This window comes from Pleurodeles waltl, chromosome 8, assembly GCF_031143425.1.
Source record: "Pleurodeles waltl isolate 20211129_DDA chromosome 8, aPleWal1.hap1.20221129, whole genome shotgun sequence".
Classification (NCBI taxonomy): domain Eukaryota; kingdom Metazoa; phylum Chordata; class Amphibia; order Caudata; family Salamandridae; genus Pleurodeles; species Pleurodeles waltl.
Genome location: NC_090447.1, coordinates 744,647,171 through 744,664,513, shown reverse-complemented (window position 1 = coordinate 744,664,513; position 17,343 = coordinate 744,647,171). Strand labels below are relative to the sequence as shown.

At 44.4% G+C, this 17,343-nt stretch overlaps 1 protein-coding gene across 30 annotated transcripts in view; it reads left to right on the top strand.

The window, feature by feature from the left end:
- The window catches only part of MCF2L (MCF.2 cell line derived transforming sequence like), an 828,274-nt gene that overhangs the window by 734,520 nt on the left and 76,411 nt on the right, over positions 1-17,343 (top strand). For 28 of the 30 annotated variants that reach the window (XM_069204968.1, XM_069204983.1, XM_069204981.1 and 25 more), the window contains 2 exons: positions 253-331; positions 446-512. In XM_069204968.1, the coding sequence (XP_069061069.1) occupies positions 253-331; positions 446-512 (146 nt within the window). The remainder of the gene's footprint in view (positions 1-252; positions 332-445; positions 513-17,343) is intronic. The other 2 variants (XM_069204958.1, XM_069204967.1) reach the window with 1 other exon arrangement.

The following is a 17,343-nucleotide window of genomic DNA, read 5'->3' as shown; positions in this document are numbered from 1 at the left end:
TCAAGTTGCATGTTGTAATGCCTTAGGATTGATTGGAAATTTCCAGCAATGAAGGAAAGATGTTTAACTTTTGGCATTGTTTAGTTTATACTAACAGGCAAAACATATAATATTGCCCTTCACAATTTATGTACTTTTGTCACATTTACATTTTTCCTGGTCACACTTGGAATAACTATATTCTCCATCTTTTAGGGCACTTGGCTAAAATGTGTGCTTGCCGGTATACTGATTTTTTTTCTCTGTTGATAGGCTCAAACACCTGAAATTAAAGCAACGTGGGTTAATGAAATAAGAAAGGTGCTAACTAGCCAGTTACAGGCATGCAGAGGTAAACATTTCCTAAACCAGTGCCAACTGATTTTATGGTGTGCATAGAAAATACTTTGTCTTATGTTTTCTGTTCAGAGAGGTTTTTCCAGTGCTTATGTTTACTTCTTCCCAGAAGCCAGTCAACATAGATCTCTGGACCAGACCCACAGTTTACCTTCACCAGCTCCTTCAAATACAAGGTAGGACAATAAATAGTACATTTATTTACTACACACAGAAGCAGTTACAAACATAAACCAAAGGATTTCATGATTTTTTGGGAAGTCAGACGATTAAACTTGTAACTTTCATGCTGTAATTAAAAAAGAGTACTGCATAGATTAGAGGCAATTTATTCAGTGCAGTATCATCGCCAGAAGAGGTGCAGGAGATAAAGGCTATAAGCAGGCATTTGTCTGCACCCCACCTGGAGCAGTGGTGTCCCTTGCCCAACCCACTTCCAAGTTGGGCATCAATTGACACATGGTGGAACATTCAAACCAGCTCTATTGACATAATACATCCAACAGGACTGAACAGCACAGAAAATAAAATGTGTAGCAGCAGATGGTACAACATAGCATACAATTCTAGAGCTCATAGAAAACATAATTTGTTTTTAGTTGAGCTCATGTCCCAGCTTTTGAAATACTTAAGAGAAACAGTGACCAGCAAACAACCTTATGTTGCACTGCTAAGGTATAACATCTTATTCGATGCTAGCTTCAAGAACAACTAGTTAAAAAATGTGAAACTTCGTTTTGTTAATACAAACTTTTAGATGGCCATATTGGGCACTCCAGATAAACAATTTCAGAAGATTGTAGGTCTTATTGTGGAAAGCACAGCTGTGTAACAGACCTGCTGCCCACAATAGACTTAGAGTAGATTTTCGGTCCAACTCTTTCAACCATTGACTTTCTTCAACCGGCCTCTTTCAGCCATTGGCTTGAGAGTTTGTCAATCATGTCTTGGTTTAGGCAGTGCATTATTCCTCTCTCGTCTAATGCTGTTGGTTGTTTAGAGGTTTCCTTCCTTTTCCACTCATATACTTGCATTGAAATGCATTTGGAATTACTTGTTCAGCTCCTGCTGGCTCCACCTGTGTGCTGCTCTTTAATGTACCAGTGTGCACTTGCTACGATATTAAACCTAGTCCTGTTGGCTTTGCCAATCATTGTCTCTGTATGATGTGGGTAGCGTATGAGTAGCACTGCTTAGTTTGAAACACTCCTAATCGCAAATCACACAGTTTTGTTTCCACAAGTTGTATGAAATGTTTCTGTGATAGTACAGTGCATTTGAACATTACTTCCTGTTTTTTAATCATCATTCCTAATCTCCCAGACCCTATTTTTAGGTAAAAGTCTGACAGGGGACATTCGACATTCGACATGGGGACATTCGGAAAGCTTTCCAGGAAATGCATTCCGCCCATTGCTTATCATTGGCTTTGTGGTTTGTAACTCACAATTGCTTGCTTTCTTTTTGATAGCTCTATTTGTTTTAGTCAGTCCAGCTTGAGTGTGCCCTTTCGCTTACCCAAACCCTATTTACTGCATTCTTCCACAAGTATTGGACTATAAACAGGCCTTTAAATCTTGTTCTTATCTTGTCACATTTGCTGCCAGATGTCAGACTCTGTCTTACAGGCAACTTGGTATTTACTTTTCCTTCTCTGACTTCAAAGTGAGAGGATTTACATGACAATCATGCTGGCTACTAGGGGAACAGAAGGATCAACATTGTATTCTACTAGCACATAACAACATTGAAGTGTTTGTAAATGAACTGTAAAGACAATTCAGAATGTATCAGAACTAGAAAAGTACAAAGGAAGCAAATTGTTTTGGTAAAGTGTGGAGGAAACACATATTTTAACAGAATAAAAAGAGATCAGTACACTCAGTGATTACATTTTAACACATTATTGTTTGTGTGCTGTATGCTTTTAACAGTCAAACTGCATGACTGAAAATGCAGTGGTTATTTCAATTGGAGATATGTTGGCGGTAATGGTGATGCGCTACCGGGCCATGCATACTCCACTCTACTGTGCACCACTCCATGCCACTCCACACTGCGTCACTGCTCTTTACTATGAACCACTCCACTTCACGCTATGCCACTTTATTCTACACCACCCTATCTATAACATTGTACACTACCCCACACTACTCTACTCTTCACCACTACACTCTTCACCACTGCAGTCTACACCACTGTGCGCTACTCCACTCTACTCTGCAACACTGCACTCTATGCCAATGCATTCTGTACCAATGCACTGTACTGTGTCACTCCACTCTATGTCGGTGCACTCTATTCCAATCTAGTCTGCGCCAGTCTAATGTACTCTGCATTCTACACCACTCTACTCTATGCCACTGTACTCTACCGTGCATCACTCCACTCTTTTCTGAAACGGTCTACTCCACACGCTGCACTCAGCACTATTGAACTCCGTGCCACTCCACTCTGCACCACTCAACTTTACACTGCTCCACTGTATTCTACTCTGCATCAATACACTGTACACGAGTGCACTCTGCACCACTTTTCTCAAAACCAAGGCTCTCAGTGCTACTGCACTCTATGCCAATCTACTCTGCACCACTGCAGTTTACTCCACTGTACTCTACTCTGTAACACTTTATGCCATGGTACTCTATGCCTTTGTACTTTAAGTCACTGCTCTCTACACCACTCTATGCCATTCTAGTACAGACCACAGCAGTCTACAACAGTTTTCTCTGCAGCACTGCATTCCCTGCCACTGAACTCTATGCTAACTGCAGTCAATGCTCTGCCACTTTACTTTATACCACTCTACTCTATGCCACTGCTCTCTCGGCCACTCTACTCTAAACCAATGCACTCTACACCAATGCAGTAAACCCCACTTTACTCAAAACCATTGCACACTACACCAGCTACTCTGCACCACTGCACTCTATACCACTATACTCTACAACATTCTACATCACTGCATGCTATGCCACTGCATACTGTCAGTCTGTTATACTCTGCACCACTCTACTCTGCGCAACATCACTCTATGCCACTACACTCTACAACACTATTCTGCAAGGCTGCCATCTCTGCCACTGAACTCAACACCACTGCACTCTAAGCCACTGAACTCTGCGCCACTGCATGCTATGCCACTCTACACCATTGTGTTCTGTCACTGCAATCCGTCACTATCAACTGTTCTGTACACCACTGCTCTCTGCGCCACTCTATTCTGCACCACTCTACTCAGCCACACTCTACTCAATGCCACTGCATTCTACGCCACTCTACTCTGCAAGACTACACTCTCTGCCACTGAACTCTACTCTGCACTAGTGCACTCTATGCTGCTGCATGCTCCGCCACTCTGTACCATTGCACTCGACGTTACTCTATTCCACTCTGCACCACTGTACCCTACACCACTGCTCTCTGCACCACTTTACTTTGCACTGCTATACTCTCCACCACTGCACTCAATGCCACTGCACCCTACTCTGCAAGCCTCAACTCTGCGCTATTGTACTGCACTCTATACCAGTGCACACTACACCACTATACTCTACATCTCTGCCTGCCACTTTAATCTATTCTGCACCACTGCACTCCACACCTCTCTATCTATGCCACTGCACTCTACACCACTCAACTCTGCACCACTCCACTCTACACCACTCGACCCAGCACCACTGCACTCTATCCTAAATCACTCCATGCCACTTCACTCTACTCGGAAACAATTCTACAACAAGCACTCTACACCACTGCAATCTACTCTGCATCACCGTACTCTATGCCACAGCACTGTACACCACTCTACGCCACTGCACTCTACATGTCTTTACACAAAACCAATGCACTCTACACCAGTCTACACTGTACTTTACACCACTTCACTTTAGGCCACTGCATTTTAGTCTATGGTACCCCTTTTTATCAAACCCCAGTAAACTCTACTCCAGTCTGATAGTCTACTTCACTCTGTGCCATTCCAATCTGCACCATTCCATTCAACATCATTGTACTCCACAATCCAACACTACTCCACTCTACATCCCTCCAAGCAAATCCCTCAATGCCCCTCCATGCTACATTACTCCACACTGTTCTGTGACACACTACTTCACTCTGTGCCACTTTACTCCGTGTCAATCCATGCCACTTTACTCCATGCTGTTCTACACACACTACTACGCTGTACTCTGTGCCACTCCACTCTATTTCACCCCACTCTGACACTCAGTGCCTCTCCATTCTACTACATTCCACTCAACTCTACTACACTGTATACTCCACTGTATGGCATTCCATTTTTCTGCACTACTCCACACCACTTCACTCTTCAACAGCCTTCTCAATTCTGTCATTCTGCTGTACAATATTCTCCTCCACTTTACGCAACACCCTCTACACCACTCCAGTCTGCTGTACACCCCTCCATAACACTCTATGCCACTACACTCTATGAAACTCTACTCAACTCAGTGCCCTTCTGCTCTACAACACCCTACTCCCTCAGTGAAACTCCACAACACTTCATGACACTCCACTTCACTCCATGCTACTCTGCACCACTCCCCTCTAATCCAGTTTACAACACTCTACGCGTTGCCACTCTCCTTTACCTCAGTAACATTTAGCCATGCTGAACAGCAGTCACTGTGGTGTACAACATGGTTAAATTAACATTTTAAAATGTTTTTTTTAAACTTATCACTGGCCCCATGCTGCCCTTCTCCTCTGCTGCATGCAGGCACAGGCTCCCAGCCTGCTCTGCGGCCAATCCTCATACTGCTCAAAGCAGAATCAGAATTGGCTGGGAGGGCTAAGCCAGGACGCTCCCAGGCAGACTGGGAGCCTGTACAGGCTCTCTCCAGCTGGGCTAGAGAGAGCCCTGTGCGCATGTGTGTTTGGCCGGCACATGCGTTCTGAGGGGAGTGCACAGTGCATGTCACCTGCAATGCCCCCTCCCTTTCACAAGGAAAGGATAATAAACTGCGTTGTGAAAGGATTTGCAGCAGTTGCTGCTGGCGGGGGGGGGCGACGCTCCTCCGCCCTTATGGAGGAGTCGCCCCTGGTTGGTTATGAATGCACATGTAATAGCCTAAATAACTTACCAAGATAGTTTGCTTAATATTTGTGAAATGTGTTATTCCAGTAATTCTCCTGCGCAAAGACGATATGTTGGAAATGTTATTGGCTGCAACAATATAGAAAAAGCATCTAAGTATGACAATGAAAGGATTCCTATAATGAGTAAATTGCAAGTTTGTATGTCTGGCCTTTGAGACCTCATTAGTTGTCTTGCCAGATTATTGGTTTTCCAAAACATTCACATATATATATATATATATATATATAGATATATAGGCTGGCTTTTGGCAACAGGCTTCATCGATTAGTTTAATTGTCATTCAGATTTTTCAGCACACGCCATGGGGGAAAGGGTTGGCATAGTTTGCCCACTGGCCCCCTTCACTTTAAGTGACTGTACAAAGCCTGTTCACATCCATCTAAGCATAGCTACATGTTCTTAAGTGACAAAGCTGGTTCAAATTTTATTTAAGCAACAGTTGTTATTTTGCCTGCACTGTGGCAGTTTGATGGTGATTTATTTTACTTGTGAAGTTGCTCTAACAATGTAGCTATCTGTTGATTAGGTAGTGATTTTTAGGATAGAGACTGCGAGTACATGCGCTAGCGCACGGGCCTCGCTGTTTATCTTATGAAAATGTATAGAGCGCATAGCTACCCGAAGGCCTCCCAGCGCTATACAGAAAAACCTTTGATACACGGCTTTGGGACACAAAAATAACCAAGTTTTTAATAGCCGCCGGAACGACGGTTCATGACTGGTTTGACGTAGATTCAGTGGTAATTAATCCCACCGTCTAGCTCCAAGATACAATATTGATCTTCCTCCCCATTTGGCCTTTTTTGGGGGGGAAATGACAGCTAGGGCCGTGGAGGGTGATCTAAGGTGTCTGGTTGGTTTGTAAAAAGAAACCAAGGTTCGCAATATTGGTGTGCCTTTGTCACATAGCGCTGTATGAATGTAACATAAAGATTAAATGTGTATCCGTTGCTCCAAAGGAAGCCAGTGCAACGTTGATAAAGCTGATCTGGCTGATTCATGCCTGGGTAGATTGAAGAGAAGGCGGTCAGCAGTGTTCTGCACCACCTGCAATTTCTTCATAACATATTTTGGTTCACCAAGAAATAGGGAGTTACCATAATCCAGAGAGATTATTAAGGCCTGTATGATGAGCTTCTTTGCAATGAACGGAAGTATTTTGAAAATCTTTCTAAGAGGTCTGAGTATGCCAAAACAGGAGGAGGATATTTTTTGTGTGATGATCCATGGTCAACCATCAATCAAACCATACTCCCAGACTCTTAATGCTTTCTTTTGGCAATGGAAAATCTTCTAAAGGTTGTAAAACTGGGGAGATTAAGTTTGGTTTTGTCTGGTGACCCAGAAACATAACCTCTGTCTTGGCTCCCTTCAACTTAAGTCTACAGCCGGACATCCATTTGGAGATTGCCTGTAGACAAGGAATGAGCTGAGAATTGGTTGAGTTCTGATCGGTAGAAAAGGATACTACAGGCTGGGTGCCATCTGCATATGACACGACAGAGAGTCCGTATGGCTCCACTACTTTTGCCAGAGTGCCCATATAGATATTAAATAAAGTAGGGCTCAAAGAAGAGCCCTGAGGCACCCCCACTAACTCTTAAAACAGCTTGAATAAAAGGAGCGGTCCAAAACTTGAAATGATCTTGCTTCCAAGAATGAGGCAAACCAACTCAGGGCATTGCCTGAGACTCCACTTTCCCTCATTCTCTGGAGTAAAATATTGTGCTCCACCGTGTCAAAGGCGGCACTAAGATCGAGAAGCACGATTGCAGAGATCAAGCCCTGATCTACATGTTTCCTAACTTCTTCAGTGACTGTGATTAATGCAGATTCCGTACAATGTAATGGTCTAAAGCCCATCTGAGACGGATGGAGAATGTTATTTTCCTCCAAAAAACTCGAAAGATGAGTATTAACATGTTTTTCAAGTACTTTAACAAGGGCTGGCAGCATAGAGATTGGTCTATAGTTGCCAGGGATCTGTGGATGTAGGCTGGGCTTCTTAAGCAACAGCTTCATAATTGCATGTTTCCATTGTGGAGGAACGGTGCCGACTGATATTGACATGTTAAGCAGCTCAGTTACGACAGGGACTATTATTGAAGCCCCTTGTTCTAAGATTGAAGGCGGGCCGGATCCTGGGGAGACCCTGATTTAAGGGTAGTCAATAGTATAGAGACCACTTCAGGAGAGAGGGAAGGGATATACGTAAACCTTTCTGCACCCTTGGAACACTCCTCATCTTCCGCTTGGGGACTATGGGTATCTATTGGAAAGGTTGAATAGATCTCTGCAATTTTTTTCTGAAAAAATCCAGCTAAGTCATTACTATGTTTATGCGAGGCTTCTACAGTGTCTGTGTGTGCCTGAGGAGAGGTAAATTCTTTTAACAGGGGAAAGATTTGCTTTGGGGAGTTAGAGCTCTGTTCGATTTTATCTGCGTAATATGTGCTTTGGGCTGCTTTAATTACAGCATGAAACCTTCTGATAGCCTTCCTATACTCATCTTTAGAGGAAGTCACTTAGGATTTTCTCAATTTTCGCTCCAGTCGCCTACATTCCCTCTTTATTAGGCTAAGATGTTTGGAGAGCCAGGGGCACTTTTTTTCTTATGTCGACTCGGCCCTAACGTGTATGGAAGGATTATGTCTAAGCTTTTGCTAATCCGATTATTAAAGGAGTCTAAAGATGTAGCCATATTCCCATTCAATGTGGGATCTCTAAGATGTCAATCCATTCTTTAGTCTTAAGCATATGCCAGCGCCTATGAGGTTGGATAATGCTTTGGGAAGGTATTTCCAATACTGGAAGGGGAAGGGAGAGAGAGATTAGATAATGATCGGACCAGGCTAAGGGGGTGCTGAAAACTAAGTCAATGGTATAACCCTTGATGTGTGTAGGGCCCCTGATCAGTTGTGTGAGTTATAAGGCCTCCATATCTAACAGAAGTCTCTTAGCAGGTGCATTCTCTAACTTCTCTGCGTGAATATTAAAATCTCCAAGAATTTTGAAATTTGGCTTGTTACAAATTAAGTCTGCCACTTGCTCTGGAAAGGCTTGAAAATGCAATGAAGAGCCGGGGGGGGGGGGGTGATACACTAAGGCCCCGGAGAAACTATATTGGGGATTTAAAGAGAAGGAAAAATATATACTCTCACAATCTAATAACTTAAGTGGATGGGTGGTGACCTTAACTGAATCCTTGACAATAATGGCAGTCCCCCCTCCTTTCACAGAGACTCTGTCATGCCTTATGATTGAGTACTTAGTAGGTAAAGCCAGGGAAATATCAGGAGCTGAGCCCTCATGGAGCCATGTTTCCGTTAGGAACAGGGCTGTGTTAATTCATTAAGTAGAAGATTGATATCCAGTTTGTGGGCAGTTAAAGATATACAGTTTGCCAGGACAAACAAGCTATGTCGTGCTTTATGTGATATATGTATGTTCTGTATCAGAGGGGGGGGGGGGGGGTCTATCACCTCTACTATTGGGCCAGTTAACTTCCCTGGCAACCGTTTTTTCATTACTTTTGGATCCTATATTAAATCTAATTGAACAGAGAAATTCAGCATCATATGTAAGCATACCTATGTTAAGATTACCATAGTTGCTGGCCCCTGGCCCCAGTCTGGTACGGACGGGCACAGACTGGCTTGCCTTAGGCGCACCTGCTGCGTGCATCCGCTGCTCGGCCGCAGAATTAGACCGCTGACCTCCTCAAGATGGCGTCTGTAAGTGTGCTTCTGAAGAGGTCAGAAAATGGCTGCCGTCTCAGTACACCGAGACCGGCAGGCACAATCCTTCCTCAGAGTGTAAAAGGACCTCATTTAAAACACTGATAAGTCTAGTTGCGAAAGTTGTAATCCAACAGACTAAAAATTTATAAAAACACTGTTCCTTAAATTTAAAACACCATCGGCCTCTGAACATGGGCCATGGTTTGTGAAATCAATAACCCTCCTCCAAATAGTGAAACGACTGCCAAAAAACAAATATAGACTGTTGAAAACTAAATAAATGAAAAGGCTGTCAGCTGCAAATTCAAAGATATTCTGCTGCGCGGCATTGAAGGTTTTTAAGTCCTCAGATAACAGGAGGATCAGATGGCTAGACCGCTGACCTCCTCAAGATGACGTCTGTAAGTGTGCTTCTGAAGAGGTCGAAAAATGGCTACCGTCAGTACACTGAGACCGGAAGGTACAATCCTTCCTCAGAGTGTAAAAGGGCCTAGTTTAAAACACTGATAAATCTAATAGTGAAAGTTGTAATCCCAACAGAGTAAAAACGAATAAAAACACTGTTCCTTAAATTTAAAACACCATCGGCCTCTGAACACGGACCATGGTTTATAAAATCAATTATCCTCCCCCAAATAGTAAAAAGAGTGCCAAAAAACGAATATAGACTGTTGAAAACTTAATAAATGAAAAGGCTGTCACCTGCAGCTTCAAATTCAAAGATATTGTGAGACTCTCTTGTGTACAGTAAAGGACTCAGAGCCCACCTGTTGCTTATCATTTGTTAGCTTGCATGGCACTCCTCTTTACAGTCTCGTAATTTGTCACCGCAGGCCTGGCATCATTTTAATTTCTCTATGTGGAGCCGATATCAAGCACTGATTGATTCCACTTAATCTCTGCCCGTCCGCTGCTCCTGACATTATTGAGGTATTATTTTTCCTTTTTTCTTTTTTTTTTAACTTATAGTGTCCTGCAAACAGAACACTTGAGATTGGCAAAACTGTGCCCAGCAGAAGTTTTACTTTTTATAGCTAATTTTCTCTTATTTTGCCAAGTCCTTTTTTCTCACTTTGCACTCATGTTTTCTTAGATTTTTTTATTTTTATTCATGGGCGCTGTTCTCAAAAGATTGATTATCCCGTTCTAAATATTGGAAAGCGACATTGTTTCTTTATTATTTGTAATGAATGAAATGATGCTTGAACACATAATCGCTCAGTACACCCCAATCCACCCCACCCAAAGTTGCTCTACCACAATCTACCCCAATCCACCCCACCCCACACCAGTCCACCCCACTCCAATCCAAGCCACTCACGCCAATCCACCCCAATCTACCCCATTCTAATCTGCCCCACTCCAATTCACCCCAGTCCAATCCAAAACAGTCTGCACCACTGCAAAACAATCTGCCCCACTCAGGTCTGCCCTACGCTAATCCAAAACAGTATGCCCCACTTCAATCCAAAATAATATGGCGCATTCACATCTACCGCACTCCCAATCTGCCCCACTCCAGTCCAAAACAATCTGCCCCACTTCAATCCATTTCAATCTGCCCCACTCCAGACACCCCACTTTGATCCAAAACAATCTACCCCACTCCAGTCTGCCCCTGTCCAATCCAAAACAATCTGTCCCACTCTAATCTGCCACACTCCAATCCCAAAAATCTGCCCCATTCAAACCAGAACAATCTTCCCCACTCAAATCTACCCCATTCCAATTCAAAACAATCTGCCCCGCTCTAGCCTGCCCTACGCCAATCGATGTCCCCCACTACAATCGCCCCCACTTTAATCCAAAACAATCTGCCCCACTATAACCTGCCCCACTCCAATGTGTGCCAACCTTGAATCCCAAACAACCCACTTCAATCCAAAACAATCTAGCCTACTCCAATTCGCTCCACTCCAATCCAGTCGACCTAGCCCCAAACCCCCCCAACTCCATAACAATTCACCCCACTGCAATCCACCACAATCCACCCCACTACAATCCAGTCCACCCCACACTAATTCAATAAAGCCCAGACCAATCTACCATACTCCAATCAAATACACTTCACCTCACTCCAATCCAATTCATCTCACTCCAGTTCAATCCACTCCAATCCAATCCACCCCACCCCGGTCCAGTCCACCCACTCCAGACCAACCCACTCCAATCATCCACATCACTCCAATCCAATATAACCCAATCCACCTCACTTCAATCAAGTCCACCAGTACTCAATCCACCTCACTCCTATCCAATTCACTCGCTCAATACGATCCACTATAATCCACCCTACCCCAGTCCAATCCAGTCCACATTAATCCACACTCCCCCTGTCCACTCCACTGTATTCCAAACCACCTTAATCTACCCCTCTCCAATCCAGTCCACCCCTCTCCAGTCAGTGCACCCCACACCAATACAGTCCACCCATTCCAGTCCAATCCAAACCATCTCACTCCAGTCTAATCCACTGCAATCCACCCCACCACACTCCAGTACACCCCAATCCAATCCACCCCACCCCCTATCAATCCAGTCCACCCCATTCCAATCCATCCCACCCTAATTCACCCCACTCCATCCAATGCACCCCACTAAATCCAGTCCACCTCACTCCAGTCCACCCCAGCCCAATGCAGTCCCCCTACTCCAATCCAGTCCACCCACTCCAGTCCACTCCAATCCACCCCACCTCACTCCAATCCACCCCACCACACTTCAGTTCACCCCACCCCAATCCAATTCACCCCACTTCATACCAGTCCAGTCTGCCCAACCCTATCCAATCCACCCCACTAAATTCAATCAACCTCAGTAAGTTCAACCCACCCCACCCCTATCCACCTTCCCCAATCTGATCCACCCAACTCCGATCCACCCCACTCAAGTTCACCCCACTCTAGTCCAAACCACCCCTCTCCAATCCAGTCCACCTCACTCCGTTCCAGTGAATCCAATCTACCCCACTCCAGTACAGTCCAAACTAATCCACCCGACTCCAGTCCACCTCACTCCAATCCACCCCACTCCAATTAAGACCGACCCAGTCCAATCCACCCCACCTCAGTTCAATCCATCCCACCACAACCCAATCCAGTCCACCCCAATCCCATCCACCCAGTCAGATCCACCCACTCCAGTTCATCCCACTCCATTCCTATTCACCCCAGGCCATTCCGGTCCATCATACTGCATTCCAACTACCCTACTCCGGTCCAATCCACCTCACTCCAATCCAATCCAATTCATCTCACTCCAGTTCAGTCCACTCCAATCCAATCCAATCCACCCCACACCAAGACAGTGAATGAAAATCTACCCAACTCCAATCTGACCCACCCTACTCCAGTCCAATCAAACCCTCCCTACTGCAGTCTACCACACCCCAGCTCTATCACTCCAGTCCAAACCACCCACCCCAATCTAATCTACCCCACTCAAATCCACCACAACCCAATCCACCTCACCCCATTTCAATCCACCCCAGTCCAATCCACCCCATACCAATCCACCCCACTCAATCCACCCCACTTGACCCCAGTCCACTTCACCTACTGTACTCCAATCCAATCCATCCCACATCCTCAATCCACTCCAACCCACTACACACTATTCCATCCCACTCCACTCTGCCACTGAACTCTACTGCCATCTACTCAACTTTGTGACACTCTACTCTTCCCTTCACTCTACGACACTTCCATAAATCCACTGTACGATACTCTATTCCCCCACTCACTCTGACATTCTATGCCACTAACTTTTAGCCATGCTGAACAGCAGGCACACTGGTGTACAGCATGGCAAAACACATTACCAAAGCCAATAGCTCTTGTATAGGCGAGAACTTTTGGCTTTGCCAATGCTTGTTTTTCTTTTCTCCCTCACAAATAATAATAGAATGTGTGGCACAACTTACAGGCCTGTTATTTATTTATGTATTTTAAAAACACCATTAGGGAAACTGCCACACCAATGAATGCTTTTTACATTTGTTTTTAATTGTAAGAATATGGTAGCCAGGATTAAGTGGCACCATGTTTTCTTTTTCTTTTTGTGGCAAATGATTGCACTAAAATAAATGAACCACTGTACCACCTTGCCAAGCCCAGACCTGTTGCATTTGCCGGTGCTTGATAATTTTGTTCACTGAAACCTATTTAAAAGCGTGTTGGTGAAGTTCCTGCCATCTCCCCTTTTTCTTGCTGCAGTGGGATATTACATTTTGTTAAAGTTGATGAGAGCTCCTGTTTTCTGTTGGGGAAATTTGGGAGTTTGAACCGTGTGTTTAGTTGCAATCACTTCAACTTTAATATTTAAGAAGTGGGCTGCACGTCTCCCACTCTTATACTAAAAATAAATGCTTTACTTGCAGCCGTATGTATGTTCATGGCGACAGCTTTTCTTTACAAATTTCACCCAGTGTTTCTAATTGTTCATTTATCTCTTCCTCTTCGTGCCCACTTAAGAGGGAGTGTTGACTGTCATAACACTACGAATGTACTTCACTGTTACATAACAAGAACTGGAGAGGTGATTCTGAAAAGTTGCTTACTGTGTAGCTATTGCTATTTCTTCTATGGTATTGTTCTTTTGTACCACTGTTAATAAAATATTACCCAGTTTAATGGGACTTAAGGATCTTTTACTGAGCTGCATCACGTGTTCCTAAGTTTTGACTAACTTTTCATCCATTTGAGCTAGAATTTTTTTTTTCCGCTACATGACCAAGTATTTGCCAAATGTGTTTATTCAATGTTATGTGGAAAATGCTGTTGCTGCAGAATCACATAATTCCACTGACCCTGCTTATAACACATACAAGTGTTTTAGTGCTATTTACAAAGTCAAAATTCTTGTTAAATTGCAAAACCAAGATTTAATGTGCACTGCATTCACCTATGCGTCCTGAGGCACAGGAAGCTGTTTCAGATCCTGTTAGAAATTGGGTCTCTAGTTGGGAGAAGTATGCATCCTGTCCAAGTAGGGACCACAGTTCCATTCTGGGTAATTCACAACACAACCTAAATTATCCTCTGCTCACCCTCCTTTAGCTTGGCACAGAGCAGGCAGACTTAGCTTAGAAGACAATGAGTAAAGTATTTGTGCAATAACTCATACAGTAACACAGTGAGAACACCTCAAAAAGTACTGCATTCCAGTTTAGGAAAATAGATAATATTTATTTGAATTAAAATTAAACAAAAATCTCAAGAATTCAATATGCACGAATCAAGATATCACTTTTTTTAGAAGTTTAGGTAAGTGTTAATCTATAGGAATCAGTGGATGTATCTTTTTAGCACAAAGTACCTGGGATGCATCAAAAATAACAACGCAAAGGGCCGCAGAGGAGGTGATGCGTCTGAAAGTAAATCGATGATTCGATTTTTCCAGTCTGGCGGAGGTGATGCGTTGATTTCTGGGTGTGTAGCCTTGGCTCCTTACAGCAGTGAAGGGATATTTTGATGCTCAGGGATGATGCATGGAAAATCCAAAATGCGCTTCAATGATGAAGCAGGTGCTGTGTTGATTTGGGAGCCACTGCAGTGATTTTCCAGCTGAGAGACGGGCCCTGCATTGATTCTGCTGGTGATGCGTCTATTTTTGCAGGCGTTGTCAGTTTTCCGGTGCAGTGGATTTTCTCTCTGTTGAAGTCTTTAATGGCCCTGAGAATTCTTAACAGGAGGCAATCCTTTTCCAAGCCCTTGGGTACCACTTGGGGGGATGGGAGGCAAAGGCATTTCAACAGAGTCCGGGAGCAGCAGGACAACAAACAGGAGAGCAGTACTTCCAGAAAAGCAGTCCAGATGAGTTCTTTTGTGCAGAATGACAGTCTTTCTCACAGAATCCAGTTGCAGGTCCAGAAGTGTCTGATTTGATTGGGTCACAGACCCAGTATATATATACAAATGTGCTTTGAAGTGAAGGATACTTCAAATAGTGGTTTTGAAGTGTACCAGTTCCTCTTTCAACCCAGTCCTGTCTGCCAGGAGATCTGTGGGGGGTGGAGAGAATCAGTCCTTTGTGTGAGGCCAGGCCACTGGCCTTTGAAGTGTAAGTGAGAGCCCCTCCACTCTTCCTGCCCAGGAATACCCATCAGTATACAGATGCAGCTGAGTATCCTGTGTTTATGGTTGTCTGACAGCTCCCCTTGTGCATTCCATCCAACCAGCACATACCAGACGTGGATTGGGGACATGCTGTAAGGTACCGAGAGCAGTAAGTGCAGAGAAATGCCTACTTTCTAAAAGTGCCCTTTCTAAAATAGTAATGTTAAATCGAATTTCACCAGTAAGATGGATTTTTCACTAGCATTCCAGTCATGCCAAATATGCACAATGACAATGCCACTCCTTTTAGATAAGAAATTACACTTAAAAGTATATAAGGGCATTCCCAATGAGAGGAGCAGGCTTCACATAGTGAAAAACAACTTTGGGTGTTTTTCACTACCAAGACATGTAAAACTTACAAGTGCATGTCCTGCCTTTTACTTACACAGCCTCCTGCCCCATGGGTTACCTAGGGCCTACCTTAGATGTGACTTATATGTAATAGAAGGGGAATTTAAGGCTTGGCAAGTAGTTTTAAATGTTAATCGAAGAGGCAGTGAAACTGCACACACAGGCCTTGCATTGGCAGGCCTGGGAAATGGTTAAGGGACTACTTATGTGGGTGGCAAAATCAGGGCTGCAGGCCCACTAGTAGCATTTAATTTACTAGACCTTGGCACATATAGTGCACTTTACTAGTATCTTATAGGTAAATTAAATATGCCTTTTGGTTATGAGCCAATGTTACCATGTTTAGGGGAGAGAGCACAAGCACTTTAGCACTGGTCAGCAGTGGTATAATGCACAGAGTCCTAAAATCAGCAAAAACGAGATAAGAAAATGGAGGGAGGCAGGCAAAAAGTTGGGGGAAGACCACCCTAATGCTGTCAGGTCTAACTGCTCCATTCTCTGTTTCATGAGGGGAAGAGAAGATAGCACACTGATTTAAGCATTTACTGTTAAGGTCTGTGTGCATTGTGATGGCTCCAAGTCTCTATTGTGCTGCACCAGGCACATTATGTATTTTCCTGAGAGGAGTACAGTAAACACCATTGAGGTGGGTAATAGGGATGCATGGTAATTGCATCAGTATAAAGTGACTAATAATCGTGGTTGCAAATGTCATATCAAAAGTATTATTGTAATTAGAAGTATTTAGCTGAGTGACACATGTTCACATTTTCATTTAGAATCAATGTGGACGTCAGTTGACCTTTTTTCCTAAATCTAATTGTTTGATGTTTGGGCCAGAATTTCTTAGGTAACTTCACATTCCGAAATAATTTTGTCTGAGGAAGGCCCCTGGATTCGTTGATATTCACATTTTACATTCATAGATTACTGCATCCACAATAAATACTTTATACACAAAAAGTAAGCTACTGAAGGTTTTTAAAATGGTTGTTTTAAACTGTAGTTTACCAGTGCCAAATCTGCACCTTTTAAAGTGTTCTTCCCTGAATGTTCTCAGTCACACATTTTGCCGTGGTTTAACACATGAGAGAATGCGGGGCGTGGCCAAGATGGTGACCGGAGCAGCAGCATAAACTGCAGCTCCGATCCCTGGCCCGCACAATTATCCTGCTAGAGGCGCCCTGGCTCCCCTTTCGCGGGGTGCGAGTGACGCTTAAGGTGCCGCCTGTGGGCTGCATCGACGCCCGAGGCTGAGAGGGCAGAACTGCCTCCGATTCAACACGCAGCGGGCTCCCGGCCGGCCGCGGCCTGCGCCCGCCTCGGAGCCTGCACGCTTGTTGTGCGCACCGCGCGGGATTCCTCGCGGCCCGGGGCTAGCGCTCGGGTCCCCACTGGGCCGACGGGGTGTGCTGCCGAAGATCTGTCTTTGCCGAGGGCGCAGGAGTCGTGCGCAGGCCGGTGAAGATCACCCCGGAGTGTCGGCGCCAGCCGGGTTTTCCCCGCTGCGACACCGCCCATCTCGCCTCAAGCCCTGCCGGAGCAGGCTTACCCGAGCTTTATCCCTCAAGGGGGTCAGCCGCTGGAGACATCGTTGTCCCGGCTCCCCCCCCATATCCACGGGAGGCTGTGCCGCGCAACTCACAAGTTACGGCTGCCATTTTAAATTTTG